Raw genomic sequence first — 25,616 nt, forward strand, 5'->3', positions numbered from 1 at the left:
AGGAGGAGGAGGGCCGGTCTGCTGCGTCTCCCTCTGTTCCCTCTGTCTCTGCTTCAGCTCCACAAATACAAATAAAGCTCCTTCACGCTGAGGACCGACCGTCTCTTCATGTCTGAACCCTGAGTCCTGACGCTGCGTCTCCACAGGTGAAGAATCCTGGATTAGGGTACTTGATGTACCTGAAGTATCCTCTGATGCTGACGCCTGTGTAACAGAGTATTAATCTGATTACTCTCAGTAAAGTATCAGATTACTCCTCTGACCTAAGACCAGTGTTCTCAGCTGCCTCTGTTCGAACAGAGGAAGGACTCCGTTTCCCAGAGTGCCCCGCGGCTCGGTGGTCCAGGGTGGACCTGTGTGAGGTGGGAGTGTTCAGTCAGTCAGCATCCTGATGGAGAGACCAGACCGGAACCCACCGGAGACCAGATCCTCATCAGCGGCGGAGCTGAGGTTCACGTAGCGGAGCGGTTTAATCTGCGGGACCAGAACCAGGACCAGGACGTGTTATCCCCCCGGTGTTGTCTCTGTTGGCTGCTCGGTGTTTTCCTGTGGAGATGGTGGACGCGGCGGAGTGCGGGCTGTGCGGGGTGAAGGTGATGTGTCGCTTCAGGCCGCTGAACGACGCCGAGCGGAGCCGCGGAGACCGGTTCATCCCCAAGTTTAACGGAGAGGACACGGTGGTGGTGGCGGTGAGTCATTGACCGACAGGCCGGGCGTGAGCGGCCGCTCCCGGAGGCAGCGCGGCTCCGTGCGCCGTCACGCCCTCCGTCTGTCTGCACCCACAATAGAAACACAATAGAAACACAATAGAAACCGGCTCAGCCTCGGTCTGAGATCATCCGCACTGATCCTCCTTCACCTTTACACCGAGAACCAAACGGTTATTGATGCTAATCTGTTGATTATCAGGAAATGATCAGGTGACCAGTCAAAGCAAAGATCAATACAGAAAATAATCACTAACGAAAATAATCTGAATAAAACCCCTGAAGAAGAAACAAACGTTATTTTCTTCCTTTAAAAGATGAAATCTTTATTCCAGTAGAAACTGATTCACTGTCGATAATCGATCATCTCTGATCAGATTCATCTCCTGTCCACTGTTAACGTCAGGTTCACGAGCCTCGTTTCATGGAACAACAGTGATCCTGATGAAGGTCACATGACTGTCCCAGTTTCCATCATGTCTCCTTCAGAAACCTGAAGAACTTAATGAGTCTGTTCGTTAAACCAGAATAAAGACTCTGTTTGTCCTGCAGCTGATTTAAACTCTGTCTCAGTCCCTGAAACAAACTGACCCTGAAACCAGAACCTCCTCAGTCAGACCAAAACACAAACTGCTTCCTGTCGCTTTTTAATCATCACAGACCCGAGTCTGAGGTCTCAGATCAGATCGGGTCTCAGATCAGGTCTCTGGTCTTAGATCAGCTCTCAGATCTGGCCTCTGGCCTCTAGTCTCAGACCTGGTCTCAGATGAGGTCTTAGATCTGGCCTTTGGTCTCTGGTCTCAATCAGGTCTCAGGTCTGGTCTCTGGTCTCAGATCAGGTCTCTGGTCTCTGGTCTCAATCAGGTCTCAGGTCTGGTCTCTGGTCTCAGATCAGGTCTCAGATCAGGTCTCTGGTCTCACATCAGGTCTCTCGTCTCTGGTCTCAGATCAGGTCTCTGGTCTCAGATCAGGTCTGCAGCTGCAGGTCACTGGCAGGTTTCATTCAGAGAGACGGGGGATGGAGCTGCTCCAAGGTCTCATGGGATATATCCTGTCTCCATGACAGTGGTGCCTGAAGGCCAACAGAGGTCACGTGACTGACAGCAGGAGGATCAATATGTGGCTCCTGGCCCACATGTGGCCCTGAAAACAGACACTGATTTATTCACGATTCATTCATTAAAACCAGAGGAGACGAGTCCAGAACAGCAAAACAGAACAAACTGAGTCTGATCCTGTTTTCACAAAGGAACCTGAGTCTGAGTGTGTGTGTGTGTGTGTGGTGTGTGTGTGTCCTGCATCATTCAGCAGCAATCATCTTTCCTCCGTTTGATTGGTTCAGCGATCTCCCAGTGGGATGCAGTTACCGTGGCGACGGACATCTTAGTGAAACAGGCTGAGACGACTCCAGGCATCAGAACAAACAGATCAGATGTTCCACACTGTTTCTACTCAGGACCAGAGTCAGGACCTGAATCCAGAGCAGGTGTTTGTTCAGGTCTCTGCAGAGCAGCAGCAGGGATCAGTCTATCACCTGGGTCTGTGCTGTATCTGATGTTTTCCACAGCTCCACTGAGTCTTGATGGACTGAGTCATAGTCTGTCTGGTCCTGGTCTGGTCCTGGTCTCTCAGTCTCTAACAGGAGCCTCCATGTTGTGCAGAGGCAACTCACTGTCTGCTCCCTCCTGAGGGTCCTTCATGATCAGGACTGTGTTTATGAGATTAAACCGTACACAGTGTGGTGGTGTCGTTATTGTTGTTGTGTCATGTTGTTGTTGTTGTATTGTTGTGTATTTGTTGTGTGTTTGTGTCATTGGTTGTTGTGTTTTTGTAGTCATTGTGTGTTATTGTTGTTGTGATGTTGTTGTGTAGTCGTGTTGTTGTTATGTTGTTGTGTGTGTATTTGTTGTTGTGTGTCGTATTGTTTGTTGTGTTTGTTGTTGTTGTTGTTGTTGTGTTGTTGTTGTGTCGTTGTTGTTGTGTTGTTGTATTGTTATTGTTGTTGTAGTGTTGTTGTGTTGTTGTTGTTGCTCTTCATATGTGTTGAAATCATCTGGTTTTTAATCAGTTGACATTTGAATATTGGAGTCAGAACGTCTTTGTGCATCGACGCTGATAAAACATCAAACTGTTCTCAGATCAGTTTAATGTCAGACTGAAAACCTGAGGAGGTCTCACGCTGTCTGTGTGCCGTATCCCAGAATGCATTTCTCAGAGCTGTCCATAACTGGACTGTTGTCATGTGACAGAGTTTGAATATTTATAAGTCAATGATCAGACTCTGACGTGTGTTCAGTTCATCAGAATAAACTCACTCCTGTTTTTGGAGACGTGAAGAGACGTGGTGCGTTCAGGTGCACTCAGTTAATGTGTGTGTTTGTGTTTAACGCCCTCACAGCACCAGTAGGTGGTGAGTTTACTGGTCCCAGTCCCCTCAGAGATTACCTGTGGGTATGAGTTGTTACAACACATGCTTTTATTTTGACGGTGTGTTTCCTGTATTTCAGGGGAAGCCGTATGTGTTTGACAGAGTCCTCCCTCCTCACACTGAACAGGTTCAGGTTTACGACACCTGCGCCAAACAGATCGTCAAAGGTCAGTTCATCAGCTGATCAGTGACACTTCACATACATGACATCATATCGATATAACTATATTTACTCCTCTATATCTATATGTTTATATTTACTCCTCTATATCTATATGTTTATATTTACTCCTCTATATCTATGTGTTTATATTTACTCCTCTGTATCTATATGTTTATATTTACTCCTCTATATCTATGTGTTTTTACTCCAGTGATGCCCAACATTATTAGAAAACTTGACAGATCTGAAAATATCAACCTTTTTTTTCTCCAAAACATGATTTCATCTCATAATGTTGCTCTGAGCAAATATACAAATATAACAAATATCAGATGAAGTGGGTCTGTACTGTTTGTATCCAGTTTGAACTAATATTTGGTTACAGCAGCACATGTCTCTGGCATAGTGTCAGTATATTACCTGAGAACTTCAGCAGAAGGCTTTCCTTTGAATGTAGAATAGATCTGTCCAGTTTATTTTCCTGCTCAGCCCAAATTTGCTCAATGGGGTTGAGATCTGGACTTTGAGGGTCCAGTCCATCATTTTCAGTGTTCCAGCAGATTCCTTCTGTCGCGGGTAGTTTAGGGTCATTGTCCTTTTGGAAAATAAATCCAGGCCCAATACTTCCTGGCTCCTTCTTCAACTTAGTCATGTTCACAGAAGAGCAACGTGTGCATCAAGAGGCTTTGAATTTATTCGGAGTTGTGGCCTCAGTGAACCCTGATGTTACCAACCACTGAATGAGCAGGACTGGCCTTCACATTCAAAGACTCACACAGCTGTGTCCTAAGACTCTTGCATCACCATCAGTTTAACCACGACAATGATTACACAAGTCATTTGGCTTCTTCTGTGAAGGAACATGATTGTGTGACATTGACAGTGAAATAGGCCAAGCTTGTTTTTTGTAAGGAAAATGACCTAAATGTCCTTATGATGGGTTCATTCTGTGGTTTATAGAGTGTGATCATCACTTTGTAGATATTTCATTTGTTAATGGACAATTCAACAAAAACAACTGAAAACTCTTAAATATGCCAAGTGTTCTAATTATTCTGGCCACCACTGTATCTATATGCTTTTGTATTTATACATATATATATATATATATATATAAGTAAGTATTTGGACACCATGAGTTCACAGAGCTGTGTCTCCTGACAGTTCTTTCTGTTTTGATTTAAATCTGCTCAAATTAAAGCTGAGCTGTGACACTTTAATGTTGTTTCTATTATTTTATTTAAACTTGAAGAACAAAAAGAACAGAACATGTCACTGTCCGAATACTTATGGACCCAAGCCTATCTGTATATAACTATACATATATATATAAACCCGTTATACTCAGACTGACCTGTGTCTTGTATGTTGTGTATGTTGTGTATGTTGTGTGTCTCAGATGTGTTGGGAGGATATAATGGGACGATCTTTGCGTACGGTCAGACGTCGTCAGGAAAGACTCACACCATGGAGGTCGGTGTTTCATATTAATTATCACTGTTTTTAAATTAAACCTGAATTCATTTGTTGTGTTTGATCTGAAATCTGTTTTTAAAGTTTTATATATTAGTGTAGAATAATGTTTTAATAACGTTGATGATGACTAAAAATGTTTGAATTTTGCAGGGGAACCTTCACGACCCATGTCTGATGGGGATCATTCCTCGTATCGCCCGAGACATCTTCGACCACATCTACTCGATGGACGAAAACCTGGAGTTTCACATCAAGGTGATGATGTCATCAGTGACATCACTCCACTCAGTTTACTGGTTTTATTGGTTTTTACTTTTAATGGTTTTGTTTTTAACATTTTAACACATTTTGTGAACGTCCCTGTTTGTCCTAAAGGAGAGATTCTCTGATCACATGAGAAGTGAATTCAGTTTTATTGATAAACATGTCAGATATCTGTGTTCTGTTCAGTCTGTGTACAAAGAGTTAAATCTGATCTGTGACCAGTCGTCCTGCTGTCGTCAGCTTTAGAAATCAGTGAATGCATCACTGAACCCACCTGTTCTCCATATGTTCACTGCTCACCTGCTGCTCTGCTCTCATACATATATCAGCACATATTTCCTCTTGTGTTTTAACATTAACAAACAGCACAAACACCATGTGTGGTCATACTAATATTTTTTAAGTTTTTGGATTTAAAATCTACAGAAATTCAAATATCTGAATGTTAATTCATCAGTCATTCAGACATCATGTATATCATCACTGACTGGCTACAGAAAGTCTTCAGACCCTTCACTCTATCATAGATTTAATGTTGCGTTCACTGTGTTTCTCTCGTATCAGTTCATAATAAACCCTGTCTGTTTCTCTGCAGGTGTCTTATTTTGAGATCTATCTGGATAAAATCAGAGACTTGCTCGATGGTGAGGATGATATTTAACATCGTTAATATTCATGTGATCAAACACAAACCTCTCAGAGTCACTTCAGGCTGTTGGAATAATGTGATTTCATGTTTTAGTGTCGAAGACGAACCTGGCTGTTCATGAGGACAAGAACCGGGTTCCCTTTGTCAAGGTACCTGATCTTTAATTTCTGAAGAATATCCAAGATATAACCTGGCAGTACTGCAGTACTGCAGTAACAGTGCTACGTTGGTGTATTCTGTGTCAGGGCTGTACAGAGCGTTTTGTTTCCAGTCCTGATGAAGTGATGGACGTCATCGACGAGGGAAAAGCAAACAGACACGTCGCCGTTACCAGTGAGTCTGTACAGAAACTACTGTACCACAGATATTACTGTACTACAGCCAGGTTTACTACTACTGTTAGTACTGTCATTACTACGTCTTCTGCTTCTGTTAAGACAGTCTGAGATACTGACTGTGAACCTTTGACACTGGACTCGATGGTCGTCTCAGTGGCGCCACCTTCAGGACAAACTCACAGCTGTTCAGACTGAGAGCAGATCAGTCATCGTGTTGTTGTCTGTAATGACCTCTGCGGCCTGTAGGGGGCACTACACTGATCCTTATTGACCTGCGGTCATGTTGTGTTAACGTGTCGTTTCTCCTCCTGCAGACATGAATGAGCACAGCTCTCGCAGTCACAGTATTTTTCTGATCAACATCAAGCAGGAGAATGTGGAGACGGAGATGAAACTGTCAGGGAAACTTTACCTGGTCGACCTGGCAGGCAGCGAGAAGGTCTCACTGCTCCACCTCATGTTATTCCTCTCACACATTTAATTATCCGTCACATCATCACTCCATCACTCCCCAACCCTGACCCTTCAGAACAAAACATCTCAAACAAAATGAAAGTCAGTCCTCCTTCACCTTTCCCTCTTCACCTGTCCACATTCACCCTGTGTTTACTGGAACTGATGATGGTGATGATGATGATGATGATGATGATGATGATGGTGATGTCATTGTACAGGTAAGTAAAACAGGAGCAGAGGGCGCCGTGTTGGACGAAGCCAAGAACATCAACAAGTCTCTGTCGGCTCTGGGGAACGTCATCGCTGCTCTGAGCGAAGGGACGGTGAGTCCTCACGTCTTCACTTTACTGACACTGAACTCTGTTTTATTCTGGACATAAACATAAGGAATCACGTGTCATTGTTGTGTCTGTGGTAGAAAACCCACGTCCCGTACAGAGACAGTAAGATGACCCGGATCCTTCAGGACTCTCTGGGAGGAAACTGTCGAACCACCATCATCATCTGCTGCTCGCCGTCTGTTTACAACGAGGCCGAGACCAAGTCCACCCTCATGTTTGGACAGAGGTACAGGAACACGCCTGAGTTTCTTACCAAAATGAAAGACTCCAGTCAGATAGTTAGTCAAATATTAGCAAACATTATTATCCAAATGTAAAAGAACTCATTATCCTGAACTGCCTTCTTCATAAAGAGGAGGCCAGAAGAGTTTTCTGTCTGTAACTGAGTCTTTTTAATCTAAATCAAAATTATTGTCTGTGTCTTCAGAGGGGGGATGTGGTAGATTTCAGCACTAGAAATATAAAAAAAAAAACATTAAAATATTCTTATAAAAGCTCAGTGTGTTTCTGATTGTACAGTATAGTATGTCAGTATTTGTACTGAAGTAAATGTTACAGCTGCTGACAGTTGTTGTCTTTGTTCATGATGCTACAGAGGCTTCACACCATGTTAGAAAATTTACCACATTAAAACAGGACTGACTGTGTACACTGAAGAAAAGATGGCTGTAATGTTAGGAGATTGTTAAGTTATTTTAATACATATCACAGTGGATCATTTACATTATAAAACTGATAATCACTCTGTCTTTCTGTCTGCTACAATCAAACAGTGTTAACACTGACTGTGAAACCGTCTGCATTGATCAGACTCAGATCAGTACACCAGCATGTTACAGTGAAGTGCTGCAGTAACTAACACAGTGTCTGACTGAAGTGATTCCCAGAAAGCATGTTCACCAGGAGCGCCCACAAGGAAGTCCCCGAGAGTCTGTTAAAACCACTTCCTGTGTTGTGTTTGTGTGTCAGAGCTAAAACCATAAAGAACACGGTGTCAGTGAACCTCGAGCTGACGGCCGAGGAGTGGAAGAAGAAGTATGAGAAGGAGAAAGAGAAGAACAGGAGTCTGAACATCGTGATCCAGAAATTGGAGAATGAGCTGAAACGCTGGAGGAAAGGTGAGCAGTAAAAATACAGCGTTCATCTACCAGGGAACATGAATCTGACAATCTTTACATTTACTTTTCTCCAGGTGAGTCAGTACCTGTGGAGGAGCAGCTGAGCAGCAGAAACAAGAAGAGCAGCGGTGACACGACGGTAGTGATGGACAGTTTGGCCCCGGTCCCCGTCCCCCTGGCTGAGGAGGAGAAGACGCAGTATGAGACGCTCATCACCGACCTGTACCAGCAGCTGGACGACAAGGTGAGTCTTACCTGTACCAGCAGCTATAGGACCAGGTGAGTCTCATCTGTAGCAGCTCAGACTGTGTGACTGTGTTTAAATGTGTAAAAATCTGCTTGTTGATATTTCAGGACGATGAGATCAACCATCACAGTCAGACGGCTGAGAAACTCAAACAGCAGCTGATCGATCAGGACGAGGTGAGTCTCACCTGAGTGTTAGATTCAGACTGTCCCGTACATCCGTCTGTCTGTCTCCACTTGTTGACCACTCCTCCGCTCGTCCAGCTGTTGGTGTCGAGCCGTCAGGACTATGAACGTCTGCAGGAGGAGCTGTCTCGGGTACAGAGGGACAACGACGCAGCCAAAGAGGAGGTGAAGGAGGTACTGCAGGCGCTGGAGGAGCTCGCCGTCAACTACGACCACAAGAGCCAGGAGGTGGAGGACAAGAACCGCTGCAACGAGCAGCTGAATGAGGAGCTCGCACACAAAACTGTAAGTACACCTGCATGAGGGAAGGTCAGGGGGTCAGGATCTCTGAGAAGAGTCTGGTCCAGATTTATTAAACCAACACTGTTTTTTAAGTGGAACCACCACCAGGGGGAGACAAAGTAAAACACCTGTCACATCTCTAGACTGTCTGAGCTGAGATCAGCCTCTTCACCTGTGTCTCCAGGTGAGTCTGGAGGTGGTTCAGAGGGAGTTCTCCACTCTGCAGGATCTCAGCTCTCATCATAAGAAGAGATCAGCAGAGATCATCAACCTGCTGCTCAGAGACCTCAGTGACATCGGTAGCGTCCTCGGTACCACCGACCTCAAAGCTGTAAGACTCTTCACTCGCCATCCCCTGCCTCTAATGTTCACCTCACTCACTCCTCTATTGATTTATTATGAAGGGAATAATCTGTTTTATATGAGAGACACATGTGTGTCATCCCCCAGTTATTAGACCTTTACTGGATATACAGAGATGTTTCATCACATTTTAATGTATATATTTAACTTATACGTTCAGAAAACATGTTTTCATTTTGTGGGTTATTGAGTGTGGACTGGTAAATTAAATTAAGTGAAGGGGTCTGAATACTTTCTGAACATCTCCAAATACAAAGGTTTGAAAAATCACTGAAATGATTCATTTCTGATGGATGTTCTTTGGTTCAGGTGATTGTTGTAGCATTAAAAAACATCGAACAGCGTCCTCACTGCCGAGACTCTAAAGGTTTTATTGATGTTTCATTTGTGTCTGGACAGCAATGTAAACACATCATTAACGGATCAGTTCACTTCACTTCAGTGACGCAGATCTGGACAAAGTTTCATGTCGACTTTGAGTCTTGATCTGTGAATAACAAACAGACAGAGTCTGAAGGTTCCTGTCTCCACCCAGTTTTACAGGTGCTCCTCCATCAGAGATTAAACAGTGTGTCTGTCTGCAGATGACGGACACGAGTGGAGCGATGGAGGAGGAGTTCACCACAGCTCGTCTCTACATCAGTAAGATGAAGTCTGAGGTCAAATCTCTGGTGAACCGCAGCAAACAGCTGGAGGTCAGCCTGACGGAGAACACCTGCAGGATGGAGGCCAGCGAGAAGGAGCTCAACGCCCTCCAGCTGCTCGTCTCACAGGTCAGAGGTCAAAGGTTAAAGTTCAGAGACGGTCAGCAGCAGCTCCACAACTGTGAGTGGTAATTGTTGTTGTTGTTGTGTTGTTGTTGTTTGTGCAGCTCCAGGCGAAGCTGGTGTCTCTGATTGACGACCTGCAGAGGGTGGAGCAGAAGAAGAGGCAGCTGGAGGAGAGTCAGGACGCTCTGATGGAGGAGGTCGCCAAACTCCAGGCTCAAGGTCAGACATCGTTACCATAGCTACGGGAAACACTGCTCTCTGATTGGCTGGTAGCTTCCCAGTAGATTCTTAGTGTTAGAAATTGTGTGTAACTCTGTGTGTGTGTATGTGTGTGTGTGTGTTCAGATAAAATGCACGAGGTGACGGTGATGGACAAAGAGAAAGAACACATGAGCAGACTGAAGGACGCTGTTGAGATGAAGGTAAATCCTGTTCCTCAGACTGTGACTGCTCATGTTCACAGCCCTGGTGTCCCTCAGGGCTCCAGTTCAGGACCCTTATTGGTCCTGAGTTACATCAGTCATCTCCTCAATATTTAACGGACATGTAATATCTTAATCAGATGACTTTCATTGATTTATTATCATTATTATTATTTATTTTTTTATTATCCGTCTTACTGTTTATTGCATTTTGATATTATTTTTTAAAAATGTCTTCATTTGGCTTTTTAAAAAAGGATTGGGGCAAATATCGTATCATTAATTTGTTACTGAGGTTTTATCGTATTGTGAGATATGGTTACTGTGGGTAAATGAAGTGTGTCACTGTAGATAAATTAAGTGTGTTGTAGGTAAATGAAGTGTGTTGTTGCTGTAGGTAAATGAAGTGTGTTGTTGTTGTAGGTAAATGAAGTGTGTTGTAGGTAAATTAAAGTGTTGCTCTGTGTTCTGTAGAGAACGCTAGAGGAACAGATGGAGAACCACAGAGAGGTTCATCAGAAACAGCTCAGTCGACTCCGAGACGAGATCGAACAGAAACAGAGAGACGCCGACCAACTCAAAGAGTAAGTCTCTACTTTCCTGTATATTGAGTCCACGGCCGTACACCTGTGCTGTGAGTAACTGTGGTGGTGTTCTTAGTTTGAATCAGGCTCTGCAGCTGGAGAACAGGAAACTTCAGTCTGACTTTGACAAACTCCGAGCTGAGGATCAGAACAAGGACCAGAAACTTCAGAAACTGATGTAAGTTTGTCCCTCTATGCTCACCGTAGAGTCAACAAACATGTCTTCTGCTTTCACACTAAACGTGTTTTCCCATTGTCTGACTGTTGGACTGCAGCTCTGTTAATAACCTCTTCTTCTTCTTCTGTAGATGAATCTGTAGATGAAATGAATGTAAAAACTACAGTGTTTATTTAATGTTAGCCTGACTCTCACCCTTCATCAGTCAAGTTGTCAGACTCTGTGTCTTTGTGTGATTCAGGTTCCTGAATGAGAAGAGAGAACAGGCCAGAGAGGATCTGAAGGGTCTGGAGGAGACAGTGGTGCGTAGATTTATTTATTCTAATTCATTGTGTGTGTGTGTGTGTGTGTATAGCAGTAACAGATCTGAGATCAGCTGAGTTACGATGTTTCATCCAAACAGGCCAAAGAGCTGCAGACGCTGAACAACCTTCGTAAACTCTTCATCCAGGACATCGGCACTCGAGTCAAGAACGTGAGAAAACCACAGAGTCAAGTTTGAATTTCTCGTCTTTGGTTTCAGTGTGTGAATTGAACTGATTTCATGTGATGATCAGACAAACTGATTCAGGGACTGAGACTGAACTAAAGGTCTGAATCCTGGTGAGGACAGATGAACATGGAGCTTAGTTCTTCAAAGGTCCATCTTACTTTTACAAACACACAACAAGTCATTAGTTATGAAGTTATGTTCATCCAACTTCAGAAAACATTCATCTTTTCAGAGAGGATGTCTGCTCTGATTCACCACAGAACAAACACATTATGTTTTCAGGTTGTCTGGCTCATTATGAACACGCTATCTCAGTAAAACCTCGTGGGAATTTCAAAGATGAACGGGTTAGCTTTTAGTGGTCAAAGATCAAAGTTCACCATGGCCAAGAATTCGCTCACTAACTGTAACTGGACAGGTTGGTGGAGACGTACGACCATGAGGCGGTGACTCTAGTTTTATTTTGGATGATTGAAACACAATAAACAGTTGGACTGTCACACAGGTGTCGTGTTAACAGCAGCTTATACACGACCTCTGACAGTTGGAAACTAAAGACCAAGCGATGTACCTGGCAGTTGTCAGTTTATTAGGAACATCTAGCTCCTCCTTCAGTTCAGTCTCCAGGTTCAGTTTGTGTTAAAGAGCTGCTGATGCACATTGATCCACCTGAACGTCAGCGCTGAGGTTTTCCTGTTTCTTCTTCTTCAGAGCTCAGAGAACGACAGTGACGAGGCCGGCGGCAGTCTGGCTCAGAGACAGAGGATCGTCTTCTTAGAAAATAACCTGGAGCAGCTCAGTAAGGTCCACAAACAGGTCAGTCGAACATTCACACCTGTTCACTAAGTCCCGCCCACCACAGATTTACCATCGTTCACTGTTTGATGGGTCCTCGACAACAGAGGTGATGAGCACAGAAACAGGACTCTGATTACACTCTGTTTTAGGACAGAGATGAACGCCTCTAAATACTATAATACCCATGAACCTTGGGAACAGTTGCCATGGAGATGAGGCTGGTCAGAGGTGTGAATCAGAGCGGTGACTTCATTCAAGCTCAACACACTCATCGTGTTCAGAGAGACTGTTAAAGGAGCATGTCGCAGACTTTAAACTCTGTGATACTGAAATCCACCTCAGGAGCCACAGCTGGATTCTTTCCAGCTGTTTTTATGTCCATAGACAGCGTCACAGAATCACCACATGTTGTGTTCATCAATAATATTTTCCATGTTTTCTACTCTGTGAATCATTTTCTGTTCATGCAGTCATTTATTTTAATCATTAATTTTTTACTGTGCCTGAAATCATTAGATTAGAGCAGCATGAAGGTAAATCCCACCTGCTCCGTGTTTACATCGACCACCTCTGAGGTCTCGTTCACTCCCACAATGCACCTGTCGTGTTAACCAATGATAACTATGTAAAGGCTTCTCTGACAATCATTTCTGTGACTCAGAGGAGACAGTAATATACAGTGACATGTTTGTTCCTCAGGCTCTGAGCTTCAGCTCTCTCAGTGAGCAGAAAGTTTATATAAGGAGGTTACAGCCAGAGGTAAACAGTAAATGAATAAAGTCCACAACATCAAAAAGACACAAAACAAAAACAGAATACATGAACAGATGCAGTTAAAGCTAACCCTAACAGTGAAACAATCCATTTGATCCACACTGAGTCAGTGAGGAAGTGAAGGCATCGTCTGTAAACAGGGAACTGTCTAGTCTGGTGTTTGATAAATAACAACAGAGAAGCCTCAGTAAATCTGACCCTTTGTGTTCTCCAGCTGGTTCGGGACAATGCAGACCTTCGCTGTGAGCTGCCTAAGCTGGAGAAGCGTCTGCGGGCCACAGCAGAGCGGGTGAAAGCTCTGGAAGGCGCCCTGAGGGACGCCAAGGAGTCGGCCGTGAGAGACCGTAAACGATACCAGCAGGAAGTGGACCGCATCAAAGAAGCTGTTCGCTCCAAGAACGTGTCCAGGAGAGGACACTCTGCTCAGATAGGTGAGGAAATGTTGGTCACGGCGAACTGAACACACTGACGAGTCCGATCTTCTTACCAGCACAGGGTTCGTCCTGAAGGGGGCACTACAGGAAACGTCACCTGAAGTGTTCATCCTGTGAGGAGCAGGAAGATTATTTATCATCATTTACTGCGTGATAGTTTTGATTTATTCTTAGATGTTGTAGATTCATCCAGAGCAGTAGAAACCACACCTTCATGTTTCAGTGAAGTTGACTCAGTATCTGACTCACCTGTCACCTGTCTCCACACAGCCAAGCCAATCAGACCCGGGCATCAGCACCCATCCTCTTCTCCATCCATCAGATCGACCATCAGAGGGGGGGGGCCGCATCCAGTCCACGCCATCACTCCCCCCGACTGCTGCCATCTCAGCAACCACTGCAACAACCCCACCAGAGCCACAGCAAGTAGGCTTCAGGTGAGTCACAACCACTGCAACCACAGAAACAGCAACAACCACAGCAACCACAGTAACCACAACAATCACAGCAACCACTGCAACTACAGCAACAACAACCACAGAAACAACAGCAACCACAGCAACCACAACAACAACCACTGTAACAGCCTGTTTCCAGGTGTGCAGGAGAACCTGCGGTGGCCTTCAGGTGATGTAAAAACATGAAAGACCCTGTGTAGAGCCTGTGTGAGGTTTGTCCACTCGGGGCTACTGTAGAAACACAGAGATGCAACATGGCGGCCTCAGTGAAGGAGAAGTTGATGAAAACAGAGACTTGTGGCTGTTACTTCACAGGTCTCCCACTCCCTGGTCCTCTGAGGTTTGTGAGTTCTGCTTTGTTAATGTGAGTCTGTTTAAATAAAGGTTTTCACTTCCTGTCTCCACAGGTAGCAGACAACTGCATCAGTGTCCTTTTCTGTGGATCTTTCGATTTCTGAATTCTTCTACTCTCACCACTCTGCCTTTACTGGAACCAGACTCCTCGTTTCCACAGCTTTCCACCTTAACAGCCATTCCACCTTAACAGCCAACAAGTGCTTTCTTCTCTCTGTCTTTTCTTTTTCTGACAGAAATCAGCTCTGGTGCTCTAACTCAGTGTGTTCATTCAGAGAACAAGTCGATCTCATGAGTCCAGTGTCTGTGTGTCGTTAACTGGACCTGAATGTAGATTCATGTTGGGTTTCAGATGCTGATCCTCATGTTGGGATCTGGGTCATGAAAAACCAAAATATTCAAAAATGAATGAAAAGTTAGGAATGATAAAAATAAAGTTTGTGCAGTGGTTTATCAGGATAAAATATAAACAGTAACAGTGTTTGAGCTGAGGATTGTGTCTGCTGTCAGGAAAACAAATCTAAGATTTTCAGAGTAAAATGTTGAGAAAGAAGTTCAGAGACTTACCTGTAACTAATGCCAATGTTGTCTGAGAGATATCATCAAAAATGAAGTTATAATTTTACAAGAAGGAAATTCACTGATAGACTCACAACTTCACAAGTAAAATTACAGTTTTACAAGAAAACATTATTTGCAGCTTTACTCTTTAATATATTCTCAACATGTTGCAAACTTTGATATTAAATAATATTGATGTTAAACCCCTTTAAAAAATACAACTTTACCTCAAGCTATAATTTTTCTTGTAAAATTACAAATGGATTTGGTAATATACCGACTTTATTTCTGATAATACTGTGACTCTGTCACATCTGTTACAAGTCAAATTCATATTTGAACTTATTTATAATAATGTCTTTAAATGATGTGAGATTGAACAAATACACTAATAAATAAACAGACATAATAAAGTAGTTAACATTGGTATTATATGAAAGCGAATAATTGTTATGTTACACTATGTTGTGATTTTTAAGTAGTTTAATGGTATTAATGATTTTATTATTCCTAACGTTTCATGATTTTTAAATCCTCCTGGAATCAAAGTTTTACCACACTGATATTGATGTTTTTTAATGTATATATTTAATATTTATTTAATAGGTTTTCTAAATGTAATTTATGGATCCTCTATTTATTTTATTTTGTTGTGACAGTATCATCAGCTGCTTGCCGAGTGTTTCTACATGTGTAATATGTGTAAAACAGTGTTGACCTGCTGCTGTGTCGTCATCATGAGAAGCACAAAGAGCAGCAGTTTGTGTCTGTCTGTTGACGTCATGTGTTATTAAACTGTGGTGCAGTTGTTGTGTCATGTGTTGACTGGATCCTAAATGATGGTTGTGGACAGTAACACAGTGACGATCTGAGCCCGGCTCCCTTCACTTTAAACAAACCGAATTTCCTTTTGTGCTAGATCATTGTAAATGTATCGTTATTGTTACATAACTTAAATTTACAGTATTAGTGATGGCTGTGCGTCACTACACTGCTGTCTGCTGGGTGAAGCAGAAACAGGAAGTAAATCAATTTCCCCACTGGTTTGATGCCGATCAGCCAATATGCAGTGTTGATGGTCACTTTACTTTAACCCCTGTATTTGTGACATTAACATACTGGCATTTATAAAGTTTACTTGACCTACTGACTTGTGCAAACAACTTTACCTGCTATATACCCGAACAAGTCCCACAGTGCATTACCAAACATTTATCAACCAGAGTTTCAAGGCACATTGCAAACATAGATATGAAACTGGGGTTAAAATAAAGTGTTAGCATTGCCAAACAACAACTTTCTATGTGACTGGTATTGATACTGATGTGTTTCTTAATGAACAATCTCAATAAAGAGTAGAGTTTTACTTGCCGCTACAGACATACAGAGCACTCAGAAAGTATTCAGACCCCTTTGACTTTTTCACATTTAGTTTTGTTGCAGACTTTTAAAAAATAATTTTAGTATAAATTATTTTTTAAAAGTCTTTTTAAAAAATTGTATAAAACTGTAACATCAGACAAAAATATGAAAAGGGGTGAAGGGGTCTGAATATTTTCTGAATGCACTGCAAGTCACTATTCAAAGTGACAAAGTTTGAACCCAGCACAAGTGAGGATCAGTCAGGGATTTTTTGGTGTATGTTCATGAAGATGATATATTCGTGAAGAAAGGCAGAAGAGGAAAATAAGTGAAGGGCAGGTGGTGATCTGTCATTCTGTAATAAAAATATTTGTTAAATCTTCACTATGTCTCATATTTGTGCATTTGAATTGTAAAATAGCCAGCACTGAACCTTAGGTCACATTTTTTTTTCTCATGTCGCAGTATTTCTTGTTTTATTTTGGTGTCACTAACCTGTCTCTCTCATTTCAGATCCTGACTTTTTTAAGCCTGATTTTTTTAAACCTGATTTTGTCTTGAGTCATGTCAGAACAAACAGACTCAGCTGACTCTGACCCTGCAAGCTGCCATTTGTCCACAAGGACAGTTATTGCAGTACAAGGGGCAGTTGAACTCCATCTGCCAGAGCATCTGGGAGTTGAACATGCGGGTTCCAGACAGTAGCTCCCCCTGTTGCAGAAACCTTCTAGGCTCTGTTGGCAGCAGTCTCTCAGTTCCTTCAGGTCCTCACCTCTCCAGACCTGAGTGCTTCTTAGACAACTGCCAGGCCTTTCTGTTCCAGTGTGATCTTTATTTTAAGATGCAGTCAGTAGCTTTCCTCACTGAACAAGTCAAGGTAACATCACTCACTTGGCTGGGAGACCTGAGGTCCTGGGTCATCGGCGGACTGGCAACCCTCCCATCTGCCATTCACACCTCCCCTGGTCCAGATGCAGCCTGGGTGATGGACATTCAGCAGGGCACTGTCATGTTGTCACTCACCTTTCCTCCTCGTCTCAGATCCCAGCTGCTCCCTCGTGGGTTTGCCTTAAAGTAAAGACCTTGATTTGTTTAAACAAGATTTACAGAGTCCTCACCCTGTGATGTCAGTCTTGCAAAACTCAAACTTAACCATGAAAACATATGAGTCACACAACAAATACTTTACTGAAAAAGGTAGTACATAGACAGCATGTGTAGAACAAGGTTTGAGCAATAACCCTCCTTAATAAAACCTAGTTTTTAAATGAGGTGTGGCAGATGATGGAGATATCTGTAACATTTAAAGCAGCCATTCATTCATTTTGCATCAGTTAGAAAATAATCTTAAAAATATGTTCTGACCAGAAACATCCATTTATTTTTACAGTCCAGGTCAAACCAGCTGTTGCTTCTGTTTTCCTTTAAAACAATAAAATATCTGAAGTTATATGGTTATTTTTTATGGGTAAATGTGAGTCCGTCAAATGATCAGATCCACCTCAGGAGCTTTTACTTCCTGTCCAAGTTGAAGATTTCTTGGCTCTCAATGAGGATGAACTCCACAATCTGGTTCTGGTAGACCATGTTGACTGCCATGTTTCCTGCATCCAGCTCAGGCCACATCAGTGTTGGGCCAAACACGATACCGATGCCCTGAGTGGACATCAGATTCTTCCTGGAATAGCCCAGTACTCTGAAAAGAGGAAACATGAACATGCAGTCTATAAGATCCACAGTAACCAAGTATAAAGTGTGTTAAATGTAACTTTAGCAAATAAGTTACAAAGTATAATAGACTGTTTATATATACATAAATATACAATGACAAACTCCAAACTGGAAACTTAAAACTTCACATCACTCTGTCTCGGTTGTTCAGGTTCACCTACCATTACTGAAGATTCCTGTTGTCTCCACTGCAGACCACCAAATAATTCAGACAACCAGCTGCATCCCAACCTCTAATCAAGACTCCTGCAAATACCCAGACTCTGCCACTACCACTCTAAGTCATAGTTTTCTCATGACGTGCACCCTCAGTTATCTGGCCCTGTCTCCAGCCCTGTTCCTCTGCCCTGGACCCTGTTTGGCTCACCTTCCCTGTTCAATCCCTAAACTCCCAGCCCTCCTCCCCTCTGTCCTGTTCATCCCATCCCTCTAACCTGCAGTGAATATTTCTCCCGTGTTTTGCACTTGAGTTCACTAGCCTAGCCATAGTAATAATTGACTTGAAAGTAATGTTAATGTCACATCCTTAGCTCTTGAAAAGTTAGATCAGCTTATCACTGATCCTGGATAATGGTGATGAACTCTCATAAAGTTGTGGAGACAGCAGGTGGTACTGAGACCACAGAAGGAATCTCTTGTGGTTCCAGTAGATTCTAACATTGTTGATGACTTGAGAACAGAGAGTTCAAGTGAAGGCATACCTGTGCAGGTGGCTGAACAGCAGCTTCATGGTGTCATGGTTGGGTTTGGGCAGATCCTGGATCAGTTTCTTCACAGCCTGAATTTTGTGTTTGGTTTCTTTGATCTCTGTTCAGAGGAATGGCAGAGGTTTAATAACTGTACAGTATCACAGTTCTTCACCATGCGTTAAGCACAACAACATAACTTAACATGCATGTACTTTGTTTTCCTTCTTTTAATGTCTTTTTTTTATATACATTTTCTGGCATTTATCCAAAGTCAGGTTGAGGTGGCAGCAGTCAACTTAGTCCAGATGTGCCTGTCAGCAGTGTTTAGTGCACTGTTTTCCAGTCGTTCCCAGGCCAGATGAGCTACATCATCTCTGTTCTTGGCCTATCCTGGGGTCTCCTACTTATTGGACATGCCTGAAAGCCTCCAGTGGAAGGTGCCCAAGACCCACCTTGATCAGGCTCCCCAACCACCTCAACTGGCTCCTTTCTAATACTTTAACTCCTTCACTTGGGGCAGTAACTCACTCCCGACCTGTTCAGCAGCAATCCACTGTTTCCCAGGAGAGAAACAAGAGCTGCTGACCCTCACCTCAGCTGCAAACTGGCCCAGTGCTGATGGTCTAATGAAGCCAACAGAACCACAACATACTGGACCCAGTCCTCTCCTGGCTGTACCTTCAAATCCTGTCCGCCAAATCACAAACAGGATCTGTGACAAGAGTCAACCCTGACAGAGACCAAGACCAACTGGAAATATGTTTGACCTCCTACAGGGAATATGAACACAGCTCTCACTTTGGTGACAGAAGGACCTGATGGCCCACAGCCCCGGTACCACATATTCCTCCCATGACCCCTCCAGTCATCTTTACAAGCTGTTCCATGACCAGGGCAAAATCCAGATGGATCCAAGACTTGACATTTGGTCAGAGCTTCCTTTCCAGGACCCTGGCAAAAAGCTTTCCACCCCTCAGTCTGACAGTCCACAGGTACTGTCCCTGACTTTCATCTAATACTGAGTGGCTGAGGCAGCCGAGACAGTCCAACAATGTCCAGAGCCTTCAGTGTCTCAGGGCGAATCTCCTCCACACCTGGTGTCTTGACATTGCTGCTGTGACCTTAGTGTCCTCTGCCAGGGATTTGAGTGGAGCTTCCCCCCAAGTCTTCAAACTCTGCCCCCTCCACAGAGGACATGTTGTTGTAACAGACATATCCTAAACATTTAAAAACAACTCCAAACAGGATACAGATACAGTTTCTATGTAAAATAGTTTCAGCTGTCAGTTTTTACTTACTGACAGCCTCCACAAGTGGCTGGAAGAACCTGAAGGGGAACAGTGGTTCGGGGAGTTCACGGAAAAACATCTTGAGGGCTCCTGTGATGACGTGGATGTCCTCCCACTGACTGTGGTCCAGATCCAGTTCTTCCTCTGGGGGGACAGACCAGAACAGATATGGGATCATTTACTAACGTTAACACCGATACAAATATTACTATAACAATATGTGGGCTGAGATGATGAGCTCTGCTCAGGTTGATCTGAAATACAGAATGAACTGAACTCTGTGGAATTATCTGCTACAGACTTTAAAGAAAATCCACCTTGTGGAGTCAGATCCAGACCTGAACCCACCAGAGCCGCTGTGGACTGAACTCTCAGAGAGACAAACATTACTGGAATTAAACAGAGTCAAAGAGAAGGTTTGTGTTGGACCGACCTTGATCGACAATGAAGCGAAGTTTTTGGATTGTTGCTAGATTTCCACTGACTCTGTAAATCCCATCAACCTGCAGACCTGAAAACACAAACACACAACTGTGTGAAAAACATGAAATAAAACAACAAACTCACAAACTACCAACCATATGCAAAAGCCAACACATGAGGGTGTTGGCTTTTGCTTTTTGATTATGCTTGATGAGGCCCCTGGGAGACAGAAACCAATCCAGACATATAATTGTCCCCCTAACCCTAACCCTGTGTTTTAATGATTTCAGCACGGTTATTAACCCTAACTCTAACCCATTAGTGAACATACCTCGTTTATCGACTGCATCCAAACAGATCTTAACAAACTTCGGCACAGTGGTTCCTTCACGTTCACAGAGAGTTGACAGATGGCAGCCAAACACTCGATCTGAGACAGACGTTATAACATGAACATCAAAGTTACAATAGGTTTCATTGCTCATAATTAATAGTTAAAGGGTGTAACTTTATATATTATGCTATTATATATATATATATATATGTAGGTTGTCTACATGACTCCCAGAGACTTGTGTTGTTTCCATTCATAAAGTAGTGATGGATTAAATATTTTCATAGCAGACCAGCCTCATCAATCTCTTTTTAAACAGAAACCCAGCAGAGATACAGAAAGAAAGACACAGTATATGTATATATATATATATATATATATATATATATATACTGTGTCTTTCTTTCACAGCCACGTTTAAGGCACACATATTAAACTAAAACTCTATTTGAAATGACTCAGACTCTCTCTGACCTGCCAGAAACACTGCTGGTCCAAATTTTGGTCTAGTGGAGATCTCAAAATTACTAAAGATGAATTTGGGTAAAATATGAATTGATGCAGGCAGCCATGTTAAATATTACAGCGCTTCAGTAAACAACATGATACACTGAATGTAACAATGATTAATTCAGTCAGACAGAGTAGAAAAGAAAAGGCAGAAACCTTTGATGAGGCCTTTCTCCTGTAGCGTCTTCATGGACGGACGTCTGATGATGAACTTCTTCAGTCTGTTCTTCACTCCGTTCTTATCAGCACTGTCTGAGGTACTGTGTTTCAGCTTTGAGCTGCCAAACATGTCTGTAGAAAAACATCAATGTTACACCTGAAATAACTTTTGGTTTATGTCCACTTGTTTTCAGTACAGCCTGTAAATACATAATCTGACATATTTATGAAGTAGTTTCTTGCTGTATTTCCACAAACAGCAGTTATTCTTTAAGCTGCTGAGGGAAATGCTTTACAATGAATCCAGAGGTAATAGCCACTGACTGATGGAGCGTCTGTGGGCTGGGTTACGCTGCTTGGTGTTGGGGGAGGCTGAGCCATATCCAGGTAGGGAGCTGTGTCTGGGCAGGTACTCTGTGCTGTTTGACCTCCGCAGGGAAAAACCTCCGTCTGCTTTAGTCTGAACACAGAAAGAGTTACGACCAATCACAGCAGGTTTTTACTTCTGTAACAATCTGAAGAGAGCGTTCTTCCAGTGTCCAGGATTTTCATATCTCAGTTAACAATGAACATCTCTAAAAGTAACAACCAGGTAAAAAGGAAGTGAGTTCTCACTGAAGAGTCGATGGCCCTTTTGATGGCATCATGCCATTTGCTGGCAGTGGAGTGATTCTCAACCTGAAGGAGGTACTCGCTTCCTGTGTTTGTTGTGATCTGTTGTGAACAGATGAAAATGAAGAGTTCATTCCGGCACAAAAGAAACTTCAGTCCTGGCTCAGTGTAAAGTGTGACAGCTTCGTGCTTGTTTGGTACCTGGAAGACGTTTTTCCTGCTCGACTTCTCTGTCGTCCACTCAATAAGAGCTCCGCCCAGCTGGACCACATCTGTCTTACCTCCTGATTTCTGAACACAAGACAGTTGGAAATACAAATATTTACTAAAATAACATGAGTAATTTGACATGATTGTTTCAGGATTTCCTCTGGTGTGTCATGAGCTGTCGCTGCTGTAGGTTGTCTACATGACTCCCAGAGCCTTGTGTTGTTTCCATTCATAAAGTAGTGATGGATTAAATATTTTCATAGCAGACCAGCCTCATCACTCTCTTTTTAAACAGAAACCCAGCAGAGATACAGAGAGATAACTGTGTACCTGACCAGTCTCTTGTTGTTTGTCTTTGTAAAACAGCAGCTGGTCTGAGGTCAGCACAGTCCACATTGAAGTCCAGTTCTTCCTCTGCTTTTTCCCACTCTCTGAGATTTTAGCCACATTCAGCTGTTCACCTTTCAGCTCCACCTGCACACACACACACACACACACACACACACACATAACACAAGTGTGTTTTCATTATTTTAATAATCGCTGTTAATCCTGGTGTCTTCATCTATGGATGTTCATAGGGTGAAATACAGAGACGAGTGTCTGATGGTGGATCTGATTATGAAGGACAGAGATTAAACCGTGATGGGAAAGAAGTGAGTGATGAAACAAGAGACGTTATTATATCCTTTATTTATCCAGGAAACATGTTCACTGAGGTTAAATTCTGTTTTTCAGGGGTGACCTGGTCGAGAGAGCAGCAATAAGCAGAGAGAGAGAGAAAACTGAATGTGAACAGAGAGTCATGTTTTTGGCCTTCGGACAGCGCTGAGCTGAGCACTTCCAGGTGATGTTTACAGATTTACTTACAAACGGTTCGAACGCAGCAGCTCCTGCGATGACGACGTTGTGCTGAGACTGATTCCTGCGATGCCGAGAGATCTACACACAGAAAAGATCAGTTAAAAACTGAGCTGCAGGCTGGTATGATGGCTCTTCTCTGTGCTCTACGTACAGGTTTCTGAGGCAGGTCGGACTCCTGCAGGACCATGGACTTGGACTGGCTCAGGCGGTCTCCAGGACTCTGTGAATTCTTAATACGCATCTGCACAGCTCCCTGTGCTGCTGAGCTGCGCTGTGGAGGCTGAATCAGCGGCTGCTGCTTGGCGGCGCTCTGAATGTTTGTGACCCTGAGGTGAACAAACAAGAAGAAATCAACTTCTCCCTCAGAGCTGGTGTCCAGTCGCCTCTCCCTCAGTAAGTTTTATCAGTTAGATTTCAGTGTAAACGCTGCAGGTGGACACTCAGTCACAGTTGGATCCAGAGACGTCTGACAACTGTTTGACTTTTTCCTGTCTGGGTTCCTGTTTGCAGCTCTGATTGCTTCACTGTGGTTACACAACATTTGTCCTTCTGCCAGCCAACTGAGGAAAACCTCAGCTAAAGAAAGACGAAAGGAATCAAAATAAAATACCAGAGCTCCTCAAGAAGTAGGTGCATAGATAGATACTTTATTAATCCGCAAGGGAAATCCACAGTAGTATATCACTAAAACTAAACTCAGATAAAAGAAGAAAAGCCCTGATTGTTTCAGTGTGTTTCAGCAGGTTAGTGTTACACTTGAGCATAAATCATCTTTAGAATGTACAGAAAAATAAAAACCCTGGCCACACAACTCTTAGACTTTACATGTGAAACAGACACAGTCTGATTTTGGTTTAACACGACTGAGGATCTGATTTAATGCTGTAAGTGAGACGATGATGTTTGTCTTTAATCCACAGATGTCAGGACAGCTGGACAACTTTTCAGATCCAGCAGAAACTCTGTCATGTTTTGGATTGATCAGAGACACAGAGAAGGTCATGCAGAGATGAACTCTGGACATTATGTCGCCATGAACACAGAGGTTTCAGTGTGTGACTGGATGACACTGGATGAGATCGACTGTATTGTTAAATGAATGTTGCAGCTTTTAGGTAAATGTGATACATTCAGTTCAGATTTGAGTCGTATATGTTTCAGAAATGTTTCACATCCGAACCTCGACACGGTGACGTCAGGACGTTCGGAGAACACGTTTGAGTGATCTGGTGTCAGAAAATGGAGTTAATATTCTGAAGTATCTCCCTAAATAAACCTGAGCCAGATGGCCACTGGATAAATTAACATCACAGGACCCTGAACACACCAGAGTCTCAGAGTTTAGGCATCCTTGTTGTGTCACACAAAGGTTTTGTACATTTTTAAACTGAGTGAAAATTCAGATGTTTGAAGAATGAGAGTTAAAGTAGCAGAGATGACGATGTTCACTTTAAACTGCTGTGAAACACAAAGCAACCATCAAACTGTATTTGAAGCATCACTGTGACGTCACAGACAAACTGCTTCAGCTCTGTGGCTTTCAACCTTTTTAGAAACTGACTGTGAGAAAAAGCCACATCATACAACAGCTACTGTCATCACACATCAACAACCTGCTGAACGAACCCGTCGAGAGCTAAAGCTTTAGCAACAGGAAACAAACTGAAACTGTGTGAACGACGGAAGCTAGAGCTTCAGTCACGCATGAAGTCTTATTATCACCTCCTCAAATAATGTGAATATAAACTGAGACGTTTACGTCCCTGACCTGTTTGTCTGTCTGTCTGACTGAAAACACACAGGTGAAAACTGTCTGTTTATTTAGACACTTCTATCAGGAAAAGTTCATCCATCACACATCAGTGAGTGGAGGCCTACAGACGAATAAATCCAACCAAAGTAAAGACATGGAGACTCCAACACCAACCACTCACCAGGAGCAGGAAACTAAAGTGTGAAGCCAGAGATAATGAACCTGACAGATGATTTCTTACCTTGTACCTGCCATCTCCGTGTGTCACAGATCACAGAAGAATAAAAGCAGAGTGGTGGCCCGACTGTTAGAGGAAGTATGATTCATCACGTGGTTTCTTCAAACCAGCCGTCTCTCACACCACCACGGCTGCAACCTCCCCATTTCCTGAAACAACACCAACTGAGCTCGTTCTCATGACAAGAGATGCACGAGCAGTTTGTCACTGTCACTGACCATCAGTGTGTAAAGACACTGAGCATCAGAGACCAGTCACTCTGCTGCTTCAACACACTGATCACCAACTTTACAGAGACACACAGATGGTTTGTTTGTTTGTTTTAGCTCCCAGTTTCTCTGTTTTACTCCTACTCTGTAAAAAAAACCCAGCAATTCTTTGAGGATCCTCGAGGATCTAGTTGTTTTAACAGTGTAGAGCCTCTCTCTCTCCTGCTCACCTGTATGGCCTTGTTTGTTTGTTTGTTGCCAACCTCAGCTTTACACTTGTCCTCTGCCTCTCTCTCTCTCTCTCTCTCTCCCTCTCCCTCTCCAGCTAACCTGATGTACTCTGTGTGTGTTTTCACCTCCCGTCAGTAAACGTCTCATTTAATCAGATGA

At 43.1% G+C, this 25,616-nt stretch overlaps 2 protein-coding genes across 5 annotated transcripts; one reads left to right on the forward strand and one right to left on the reverse strand.

Annotated features, from left to right (window-relative positions):
* Positions 1-5: 5 nt before the first annotated feature.
* Positions 6-23,012, forward strand: LOC108874535 (kinesin heavy chain). Of its 4 annotated transcripts, XM_018663045.2 has the most exons (27): positions 6-689; positions 3,215-3,302; positions 4,698-4,771; positions 4,925-5,029; positions 5,634-5,682; positions 5,781-5,836; positions 5,933-6,020; positions 6,340-6,464; positions 6,700-6,804; positions 6,900-7,048; positions 7,792-7,940; positions 8,015-8,184; positions 8,295-8,363; positions 8,451-8,657; positions 8,839-8,985; positions 9,602-9,790; positions 9,889-10,006; positions 10,133-10,209; positions 10,684-10,793; positions 10,870-10,971; positions 11,213-11,273; positions 11,375-11,446; positions 12,176-12,280; positions 13,251-13,467; positions 13,741-13,907; positions 22,744-22,818; positions 22,901-22,989. In XM_018663045.2, the coding sequence occupies exons 1-27, from the start codon at positions 555-557 to the stop codon at positions 22,904-22,906; spliced, it is 3,015 nt and encodes a 1,004-aa protein (XP_018518561.1). In that variant the 5' UTR covers positions 6-554; the 3' UTR covers positions 22,907-22,989. The 4 variants fall into 4 exon arrangements, with proteins under 4 accessions (XP_018518561.1, XP_018518560.1, XP_018518562.1 ...); XM_018663044.2 differs by having other exon boundaries at positions 22,744-23,012; XM_018663046.2 differs by lacking the exons at positions 22,744-22,818; positions 22,901-22,989 and adding an exon at positions 14,336-15,655.
* arhgap15 (Rho GTPase activating protein 15) lies at positions 17,371-25,186 on the reverse strand. The gene is made up of 13 exons (XM_018663048.2): positions 25,021-25,186; positions 23,178-23,352; positions 23,033-23,104; positions 22,493-22,636; positions 22,154-22,243; positions 21,956-22,054; positions 21,665-21,800; positions 21,338-21,472; positions 20,669-20,767; positions 20,348-20,425; positions 19,924-20,058; positions 18,638-18,743; positions 17,371-17,901 (listed from the first exon to the last, which is right to left on the reverse strand). The coding sequence occupies exons 1-13, from the start codon at positions 25,032-25,034 to the stop codon at positions 17,718-17,720; spliced, it is 1,467 nt and encodes a 488-aa protein (XP_018518564.1). The 5' UTR covers positions 25,035-25,186; the 3' UTR covers positions 17,371-17,717.
* Between the last annotated feature and the right edge of the window lie 430 nt (positions 25,187-25,616).

This window comes from Lates calcarifer, unplaced genomic scaffold (genome assembly GCF_001640805.2).
Source record: "Lates calcarifer isolate ASB-BC8 unplaced genomic scaffold, TLL_Latcal_v3 _unitig_5449_quiver_691, whole genome shotgun sequence".
Lineage (NCBI taxonomy): Eukaryota > Metazoa > Chordata > Actinopteri > Centropomidae > Lates > Lates calcarifer.

Excerpts from the sequence above, each read along its gene's own strand:
- LOC108874535 (XM_051068914.1), top strand. The coding sequence starts at position 555 with ATGGTGGACGCGGCGGAGTGCGGGCTGTGCGGGGTGAAGGTGATGTGT. Across the intron at positions 6,465-6,699 it reads ACCTGGCAGGCAGCGAGAAG|GTAAGTAAAACAGGAGCAGA; the intron begins GTCTCACTGCTC and ends GTCATTGTACAG. Across the intron at positions 10,972-11,212 it reads CAGAAACTTCAGAAACTGAT|GTTCCTGAATGAGAAGAGAG; the intron begins GTAAGTTTGTCC and ends TGTGTGATTCAG.
- arhgap15 (XM_018663048.2), bottom strand. Across the intron at positions 20,059-20,347 it reads TCGCTTCATTGTCGATCAAG|AGGAAGAACTGGATCTGGAC; the intron begins GTCGGTCCAACA and ends CTGTCCCCCCAG. Across the intron at positions 17,902-18,637 it reads CTGTTCAGCCACCTGCACAG|AGTACTGGGCTATTCCAGGA; the intron begins GTATGCCTTCAC and ends TCCTCTTTTCAG.